At 41.8% G+C, this 10,057-nt stretch overlaps 2 protein-coding genes across 8 annotated transcripts in view; both read right to left on the bottom strand.

The window, feature by feature from the left end:
• kat6b (K(lysine) acetyltransferase 6B) overlaps positions 1-5,116 on the bottom strand; it is a 26,275-nt gene extending 21,159 nt beyond the window's left edge. Inside the window, exons 1-2 of one of the 4 annotated variants that reach the window (XM_080456257.1) lie at positions 4,911-5,116; positions 1,647-2,511 (exon numbers count right to left, since the gene is read on the bottom strand). In XM_080456257.1, coding sequence (XP_080312383.1) covers positions 1,647-2,267 — 621 coding nt within the window. In that variant the 5' untranslated portion in view covers positions 2,268-2,511; positions 4,911-5,116. Of the gene's footprint in view, positions 1-1,646; positions 2,512-3,265; positions 3,324-3,378; positions 3,507-4,910 lie in introns of those variants that run through there. The other 3 variants (XM_080456256.1, XM_080456254.1, XM_080456255.1) reach the window with 3 other exon arrangements.
• Positions 5,117-8,519: 3,403 nt separating this feature from the next.
• The window catches only part of adkb (adenosine kinase b), a 116,153-nt gene continuing 114,615 nt past the window's right edge, over positions 8,520-10,057 (bottom strand). For 3 of the 4 annotated variants that reach the window (XM_080456208.1, XM_080456207.1, XM_080456206.1), the window contains one exon: positions 8,520-9,537. In XM_080456208.1, the coding sequence (XP_080312334.1) occupies positions 9,413-9,537 (125 nt within the window). In that variant the 3' untranslated portion in view covers positions 8,520-9,412. The remainder of the gene's footprint in view (positions 9,538-10,057) is intronic. The other variant, XM_080456209.1, reaches the window with a different exon arrangement.

Below are 10,057 nucleotides of genomic sequence, written 5' to 3'. Positions count from 1 at the left end.
AGAACCGCGTCTACAAGACATGAGACATATCATCCTCTGAGGTCAACGGCAGACCTGAACTAGGCTTGGTGACGTCATCAAGCCGCCAAGTGCAAAAAAAAACAAAACGTCTGCACCGAATGGAAACATTGGGGCCTCTGCTTCAAACGCTGAGAACCATTGCAGGACACTGCGTCTCTACAGCACTTCTCAGTTTCAGTGTTGGTCCGACCGCAGGACACAGTCACAGTTGTGGCTGCAGTGTCAAGGTGTCATTTCCTGATTATTCACAGTGAAACCGGAGGGTTTGTCGAGTGACGGCTCTGTAGCTCTTGTCTTGACGTTGTGCACTGCACACACACACACACACCCACAGCGTTTCAGATGCACAATTTCCAAACACAAAAAACTATTAGGCGGCGACCCACGCTTTTACCTCCACAGGCTTTAAGATGTAATCTGCAAAAAAGATTGCATAAGAAAACAATCTAGTGTCCGGGTGATTTATACTTAGTTATACGCCGGTGTCGCAAACCGAAAATAGCAGATCTACAAGCTCACAACACGCCGCAACACAATGCGTGGTGAGATTGTATACATGCCATTTTTGGTGCACGACATGGTCTGGAACCATGTATAAATCGGGCATTACTTTCACTCTATGCCACATTTATAAGGCCACAGGGGAAAGATTTTTGCCCCACAACACTTCCACAACACTTAATAGTGCCTTCAAATTGTCAAGCAAAGTACAAAACTGCTGTCATTGTCGAGATGTTCTTCTGCAGTGTATATTACCGTTGAGTGCCGGTGATGGAGACACAATCTCTGCAAAGCGAAATGCTCTTTAAGTGCCAATGTCAGCAGAAAACAATGCAGATGAAAAGTTTGTCTTTACTGTATGCCACTTTTTTCATCTCTCTCTCTCCCTCTCTCTCTCTCCCCCCCTCTCTGGCATCCGAGTCACATGTCACAGCTTAAGTGTGTGGTCTCAACTCACTTCTGCACTAGGCCTGGGTATTGGCAGGTAATGATATGATACGTATGCCAATACAGAGTGTCACAATGTGATATGTATCCTGATACGATACGTTTGCTGATACAATGCATACAACCAAACAACAACAAGTTAAAGCCAAAGAAATCTTCCCAATATGGGCTTTGAGGGTGGCAGGGGCTAGCTTTAGTTTCACTACCATCTCTCATGCCCTCTCTGCTCTCCTCTTACTGCTTTCTCCCTAGTCTACATTACAGAGGGACTTACCAGTATGTAACGATATTATATATATCGATGGAGGCCTTTACTGATATCCTGATAGTCGATACTCTGAACTAGCTTAAATGTTATAATAGGTCGTTTGGGGATTTATGGGTCAATTTGCACACTCTCAGGATTAAATTAACCTGCAGGTTGTCACTGCGTAGAAGGCATGTAGCCTAAACTGACTGCAACCCATCCTCGGCTTGACTTCCGGCCTATTCGGACTCATTATCAAAACATGAAACAACAGTAGTGGAAAAAACAGCTACAGTAAGATGATGAGGAGACCTGTATGGGGAAATGAGGTTATGTCCCTATGTCCCTAAGTCCCACCACCGAACATCCGGGTATGACGTAGAAGCAACATTGCCACCACCATGTGAATATAGTCAACTGTGAAGTATACCTGGTCTCTCTCATGGGGTAGCAGCGTCACAGACGACAGGATCAATGGGGAAGCACTTGGACACCTAGAGCACCTTCCCTCCATACTTCCATGGTTGAGTTTGTACCGAGGGCCGTTCTTTAGCAGCCGGCCGTTGTTCACAGACCGCTTGGCGGCGAGCCGTAACCTCTGCCGAAAGGCAGAGTTCTCAATGACGTTTGAGAGGTCTGCCTGGTTCCTCAGGTACCTCTCAATGTTCTTCAGCGAGGAGCCATGGTTATCGTCCAGGCCCTCAATGGCCCTTTTTAGGAGTTTATTCCAATCGATATGGCGCAGATCGCTTGAATTCCACATAGATCCCTTTGATGGCACAGGCAGGTTTGCGGGCGGGAGCGGGGATTCGACCCTCCCCGGATTTCCTGGGTCTTTGTACGATGCACTCCCCTTATTGGTAACTTTGAGAATAGAGCCATCGTGAACGCTTAATTCCAACTGTTCAAGAACGGTCCTCTTGTCCAGTCCGTGTGATGTGGACACAGCATGACAAATTCTCTCCTCCGAGGGCCTTTGCTTTTGCCTTTTGATCTTCTGTATTGCTTCGAGAATCCACTCCGTGTACAGAGGGTTTGCAAGTTTTACCATGGTTGAATAATTAGATTCACGAAAAAGTGATCCATACAGATTCTCCTTTTCTGTTGTTGAACAAGAGGTACATCCACATCTTCGACGAGGTCAAAAAGTTATGTTCCAACCCAGCATCCCGAGGAGCTCTCTTCAATCCTGGCCAGGTCACATGGAGCTTCACAAAACCACAGCACTGGTAAAATCCACAATGATAGAGTCACCAAATCACCTGGAGCATGATTTATTCAGGTTCCAAATTAACCTAAAAAAAAAGGGAGAAATAAACAAAATTGGTCAAAGAAATAAACACATGTCCACATGTTTTCACTTAGCCAATGTTGTGCACATCAGGTAAACAGTAACAGTACTGGGGTGGTGTTTTTCTTAATAATCTTGATGATCCTGGATTACATTCTGCTTGGCTGTAATCAATGTTCCCTAAACTAGCCTAGAAGTGTATGGGTGGTTAACCTTAATGGAATCCAGTACTTTTTTGATTAGGCCCAAACACGAGAAACAGATGGATAAAAACAGATGCAGGTGTAGACTTGGCTGCTAAGGAAATTACAGTGACTTAATCCATAGTCTGATACCATAATCCACAGACCAAACCTGCCTGATGTCTTATTTCGAACACATTGTTTTGAGAAAGAAGTAGTAGGCTACTACTACTACTACTACTACTACAACTGTGACAGTTAGTTAACTGGCTGCTTTTAGAGGCTTGTAAAACTGTAAAATGGTATTCAGTAGCATGATCCACAAGAATTTCCACAAGAATGTTTTGTTTGCACACGTATATATTTTCCCCCAACAGCTAGGAGCTTTAAAACGTAACATCATTCGCGACACATGAGCTAATTTCACCATCAGGGTTAAAGCTAATGTTCATACGTCGTTTTAAAAACAATACACAAGACATCAGCTACAAAGTTTAGAGTTGTTTGACAGCTCGGTGGGCTCTAGTAATGACAACCTGATCAGCTAAATGACAGCTGCATGCGATCAATGCTCACTTTCTGACAGCTGACATGTTTTATGTTCTGTCGACACAAATCGTTCTCAACGCCGCGACGACCCCACCACAACCAGCCAAATACATCCACACAACTATGATAAAAAACCGAACCTAAAAGAGTTGAATCCGTCGGAGTTTGCAGGATCAATGACACAATGTTTTGCTGCCAGTGTGAGTGAGTGTTACTGATGTCACCTAAACACAGTCGCCATTTTGTTACAATGTTGTAGTTTAACATGAATCCGACATGACGCTGATTACAATCCAATGGAGTCTCATTAAACCTCTACCTACACTAATGTGCCCTCCTCCCAGCAACTTCGATATTGGCTGCAGGAGGACCAGATCCGATCGCTGGTTTGATAAAGCACATGTCAATCTGTGTGCATGAGCTCACTGTGGATGGAAGGCGCCTCACTGGCTGAGGGGCCCGTCACTCACCTCCGTTGACCCCGCCTCTTAAGGTGGCCCCTGTGTAATGAATTGATATCATTTACCTTTATTATCACTCTGGATATATTTTTGGACTGCGACGTGCAACGACGCAAGGCTATAGGCTTATTATCAACTTTATGGAATTATACACCATGACGGAATTCCTTCTATAATAGCACTTTCTAATCTATTTTCTTTTTAAAAACCCCAATCTGCTTTGCGAAGCGTTCTGAACGCCAGCCCACCTTTAAACTTGAGATTCCTCCTTGAAACAGTTGGGTTTACACTTGAAAGTGATTTGGATCGTTTTTATAGACTTTAATTGGTTGTTTGTTAAATCCATCATTTTGTTTGCATAAAAACCCCTGCAAAAAGGCTGGGACCAGCTGATTTAAAGCGGCACGTTATTATTTCCACAATTTCTGCTACTGGCTGCGGGTGTTAAAAATACCATAATGTTGAAGCTTTAATTCGCCTCCTTCTCGTAACCATTCTTCGCTTATATTTCCCGTTTTATATTGCCATCCAGCACCACTGACATGATAGCGGTTGTTCACTTTAGTAAACATTTATAAGCTACAACACCGGATAAAATGGCACAATAAAAGACACCTTATTGCCTCTACTACACTGTGAAGAAAAAGTGGGCTTTCTGCACACTGACTCAATGCTTGCAGAGACGATACGAAAAACCCGTTAGGTAATACAATAATAATGATGACATGATTTTGTAGCCTGTAGTTATTAATACTGATAAATAGGGGGGGGGGGGGTCATGATGACCCCCCTCCCCCCTATTTATCAGTATTAATAACTAGGCTACAAAATAGCTCCGATGAGAAAATAATGAACACCGGAGGGAAACAGGGGGGGGAAAGAAGTTCCATGACTATTGGGAGAGAGTAGCTCCTCATCATCATGTCCCTCAATAATGCATCGCTACAGTTTTCTTGCTCCATTTCTCAGATCGCAGGATCCATGATTCTTCCGTTTTGTGCAGATTTCTATTAGGAGGAAAACATCGCTTTGCATTAGACGCGGTGGTGGGCGAGGAGGCAAAACAAATTAACGCACAAGTTTCGCATGCACAAAAAAAAAAAGGATGAACATGGAACTAGTGTGGGAGAGAAGAGGCAGAGCGAGAGAGAGAGAGAGAGAGAAAAGGCAACACGCTACCGTAAATATTTGCTGGTTTAGTTTTTTTTTACCTCAAGTTTTTCCCCCGGATACTCCTCTTCTTCATTATTTAGGTTGATGATTGAGACGTCGACGATTGAACAAAACACACATCCAAGATCGGCGACGTATTATTCCATTCGATTTGGTTCTGTATTTGATCCCTAAACGCAACGCTGAAAGCCTCTCGCCGAGACAGAGGGGACCTGATAACAACTAATTGAAAGGTTAATCTACATAGCAGCCTGTGACAAAGTGGTACCCTCCCCCTTCTTCTTCTTCTTCACTGTACACATCCCTACTTCACTGGAGCGGAGCAGACCGTCGCCCCGCTTTAGTCACTTAGTCAGTGCGCTTTTACAATCATAGCTGTCAATTTCACTTTTTCATCCCCCCCCCCCCCCCCATCATTATCATCAACATATCAACATGTCCCAATGAATGATCAACTTGGAAATGACACGCGTTAAAACAATGTCTTCTAAATCCTAACAGTTTTCTGGAGAGAGAAAAAATCTTTAGCTAGATCAGTGATGCTCAAACGTTTTCATGTCCAAGGACCCCCCAAAATTATATGTATTTGGCCGCGGACCCCCAGATCAAAATAATGTGTTCCAGGGACCCCCCCCCCCCAGAGGATTTGAGTTAAAAATGTTTGCTTTGAAAAATATATATATTCAAAGATTTCAAAAATATAAATATAAAATATAAATAGCAGATCTACGAGCTTGTAGATCTGCTATTTTTTAATAGCAGATCTAAAATATGTCCAATGATCAACTTAGATGACACACATTATTTTTAAAATTTTAGTTTACACTTCATGCTGTGAATATCATACATGGATAGTGGTTATCTTCTAAAATTGCACGCATTTTTGTGTGGTAATCTGATGGTAGCCTACATAAATTATGTAGGCTATGTAAGTATGTAACATAACATAATGTGTAGATTACACAGGCATATATTGGATCCATGGATAAGGATACTTTCACTTTCAGTGGCCATTAGTAACTCCTGGGGTTGTATAATTTAATTGGATGGATCGCCTACAAGTTGTTGTGGACACTATATCCATTTTTTATTTATATCAGACTTAATCATCTATGTATGTATTTGTCAAACATGATTTGTTGTGGCAGTAGGTAATGTAAATACCCATATCATGCCTCAGTCATAACATCATCTAATAGAGCCATGGCAACTAATTAATTGAGCATGCATGCCAAAGAAACCTATCTTTTTCATGACGTCAAGCACATAAGTACCTTAATGCTCATTTTACATGCATCAATAGGCTACATGTGTAATCTGAGACAGTTTCCCATAGGATTATGAAGCCAACGCCAACTTTGAACAAATCATGTAAGCAACATATGCATATAAGAAAACATCTGACACATTTTAAGTATAATTTCATATAATACATATGCATTTTTGCCAACTACAAGATATTTGTCAATTTCACATAAATTGTCATTTTGTACAGTATGTCACAGATCCATGTGATACTCTGCACATTACCTTGGTGACCTTGTTTTTCCACCTGGCTTTGTCCCACGTTAACCGTTTCTTGGGTCAGTATTTTTCCGACAGTACTGTGCACGTAGCATATCTATTATGTGATAAGTGTTTAGTGACAAATGTGTGACAAATGATCCAATCAGGTCCTTTAGGTTTTCTTTAATATCTGATTTGCATCATAAGAAATCAGTAGGGGCATGTGAGTAAAATATTGTTTTGTGATGAGATGTGGTATGGATGTGTCATGGAGGCGATGACCAAACAAGCTTATGCATATAATGAATACCACCCTGCACCCAGCAGGTCCTCCAGTGCTGCATGGGTCCAGGGATAATTTGAATTGGAGCATGTGCCATCGCAGTCTGCCCATCCCCCTACACAATCCATGCCAAGTGCCACACTGGTGTTCACAAACACTGCTGCCCATCTGTGGGGCACAACACTGGCCGGGTCCCTAGTTACTCCCTTGTCTGCGTTCAAAGAAGAAATGCTGGTCATGAACCCATATGATGCCAGACACCACACAGAAGATACCCACCCACTCATCAAAGTTGTTACCATGGCACTGTATGTTATAGATTACTAGTCAGTCACACAATAAAATTTTGTTCATTTATCGCCGGGTGTAAAAATGGACCCAAGTGGACCTGCAAGATCCATCACCATTCATATTTTACAACTCTGATCCATTTTTACACTGAGTATGTACACATGCGTCTCTTACATTGCGGTTACTTTTTGACATAAAATGTTTTCAAAGTGTGCTGTTTGGACTCTCACTTTCATCATTATAGCAGTCGTACTGTAAATCAAAATTGAAAACGTGTTAAGTTTATTGTTTTATTTTCCCACCTCTTGCGAGCTTACAAGGAGAAAAGTGTGAAAAGTATGTGTTGTAGCTTCCTTATTGTGGCGAGCATTCTCATTACTTAATCATGGCTCCCTCTTTTTGTTTGTGTTTTACCATCTGTCATCTTGAGAAGCAAATGAACCAGCTGCCACGGAGTGTGATCTTGCCCAATCAGAAATGTGGTCCTTTTCAAAGCGCATCTGTGTGAAACCTTAAAAACGCTGATGAAAAAGAGTGTCTCAAAGTTGTTAATAACATTTTGGCTGGAGAATGTTTTCACCTAGATGCCCCTTATTAGCATAAACGCATAAACCATTCCTCATTACTGGAAAACAGAGCCCTTGTGCAGAGAGCGTCGAAATGGGATTCTTTTTTTGACATTTTAGCAATGGTCATAAAACAAGGGGACAAAATATGATGAAACAGGTTGTTTTGTGGGGAGACATAAGACGGCATTGTTGATCACCTTTAAAAAAAAATCCCATTTCAAAATAGACCAGAGGGGGTGAATTGTTTTGCTAAAACCACTTTTGTTGGCCAGTGCTCTGAGTTGGGTAAAGTTACCCAAAACACAAGTCTGACCAGTGCTCAGTGGGAGGGGGAGGGGCAGGATCTCCAACCCCCAGTCACAGCACAGCTGGGTACCAAGGAGCAGCCTAATGTGCAGGTCCCTAATAATCACCATGAAGAGGACCTCTAATCCCTCAACTGAGAAAAATGACCTCCTGTTGCCATGCAATGGAGAACCAGGGTCTGTGTGTTTCCAGTTAGATCCCCTTTGGGCACTGAGTAGATGTCCCAGCGGAACCAGGACACTGGACCAGCACCGAGGCAGTGGTGGGAATAGTAGCAATACCAGAATGTAGAGATACTCTGTTACAAATACAAATTCTGTATTAAAAAATGTACTTGTAGATCAGCTGTTTTTGAAAAAGTTTGACACATTTTAGTGCTTTTACGTTGTTGGTACTGTAAATATTTTGATGCCAATACTTTCGTTACTTTCCGCCACTGACCCTGGCACACTAATGGTGGGGTCCATGGAGTGAACAGGACCTACCAAAAATTATTGGCATGATGAACAGTAGCCTTTCCTTGGTTAAATACTAATTGGTAGGAAAAACACAAATGTTGTTTGTGTATTGCAACATTGCTTTTAAGATTGGTTTTCCATGTTTTCAATGAACTGGGGGAATATGGACAGATGGCGCTTCTTCTCTTGCAAAGTTTTAATATCGAAAGTTCTCGCAGACAACTTGGAGACAAACTGCATATTCTGGCAGGATGTTAGTTATGGATATTATAATATATTTTATTTAGGAACATCACAAAAATAATAATCTTCTCATTTTTGTCTCCTCTTTTCCTCTTTAAAAATCAAAGATGAAACAATTGTTGGACAATTAAAGGCATCAATATGTCCAGTTCAAAAGTTCTGCTATATGACAGCTTAAATAAAACCTTGTTATGCAAACAAAGCAAATAAATAGACTGGGACAGTTTAAAGGACGATACCAGCCTGTTTGACATGTGGGTTCTTTGTCACTAATCTGTCATAAGTAAGTCACATATTTGTATGTCTATGCATGGTGAAGGGGCGGGGGTGATTAGCCTAATGGACTTAAATTACAATATCTAAGTGAGAACACCAACATCAGAATAGCATTTTGATGAAGTGTGATAAGTTTTGCATGCTTTTGAAGTGTTTAAAATAGACTTCAATAAACAATCATGAACATGCCGATATATCTAAATAAAGTGGAGGCTTACAAGCTGGGGAGAAGGAGGTCTGATGACCCCTCCGTACTCCACCCACGGTGGTCAGAGTGTGTACGGGTGAACGGCATGCTGCTACCTGGTGGAGACGCGAGGTCTACAGACAAGATACAGTATATAGGGTATTGAGGAAATAAATCCTATATCAAAGTAAGTGTGACAAAAGGCCCCTCATGTCCAAAAGGCTAGTATGATTCTTTAAGAGTAGTTAGGCATCGGAGTGGCTTAGGTTTTAAACAGGACGTCGCCAATTGACATGTATTCAGGTTGCAACTCTGATTTACTCCCATGGAGTTAAAGCAAATACAAAAACTTGACACAGTCTGAGGCAAACATACAAGTATCGTAGAAAAACAACAGAGAAGTGTACAGTGTTTGGATGCATCATTTAAACTCTGGCTTTTCTGGGAAGGTGCATCCCACCCGCCTGATGATGACGTTGGCTGCATAGTGTCCGGCCCGGATGCATTCCTCCAGCGGTCTCTCCAGAACCAACTCAGACAGGAATCCTGCATGGACAGAAACACGATTCTAAGATTAGCAAGATGCTAACAACTTTGAGATTAAGCACTTAAGCCCTATATTGTATATTCATTGTACGACAAATAGCAGAAATAGATGTCTAAAAGCTCACAACGTGTCGCAACACGGTGCGCTGTGAGCTTGTAAATCTGAAAATGTTATTTCTTGAAAATATTTAATTAGTTTGGACTATGACATGCCCAAAATAGGGCTGCCAGGTTCAAGGATGCTTGAAGAAGGTCTATTGACCAAAACGTTGCCTAAATAAAGTTGTCCTTATTGGGCAAGTGTAGACTGTGTGCAGGTTATTTTATTTTATTCTATATGTCTGATCCCTGCCTACGCACCCGCGTCTGAGCTGATCAGGTGTGCATAAGACCTTGCTTTTTCCAGGTTCAAAGTGGTTAAAAGGGCTCTATTTCATAGAGGAATTGCCTTAACAGGATTCAAATTATTACCACTTTATGTGGTGGTGGTGTGATCGGTTTGTGCAGAGGAAAAACGCAA

Source organism: Gymnoscopelus braueri (assembly GCF_963280865.1).
Source record: "Gymnoscopelus braueri genome assembly, chromosome: 17".
Taxonomy (NCBI): domain Eukaryota; kingdom Metazoa; phylum Chordata; class Actinopteri; order Myctophiformes; family Myctophidae; genus Gymnoscopelus; species Gymnoscopelus braueri.
Note: the sequence above shows the minus strand (reverse complement) of the source record. Positions and strands in the feature narration are given on the sequence as shown.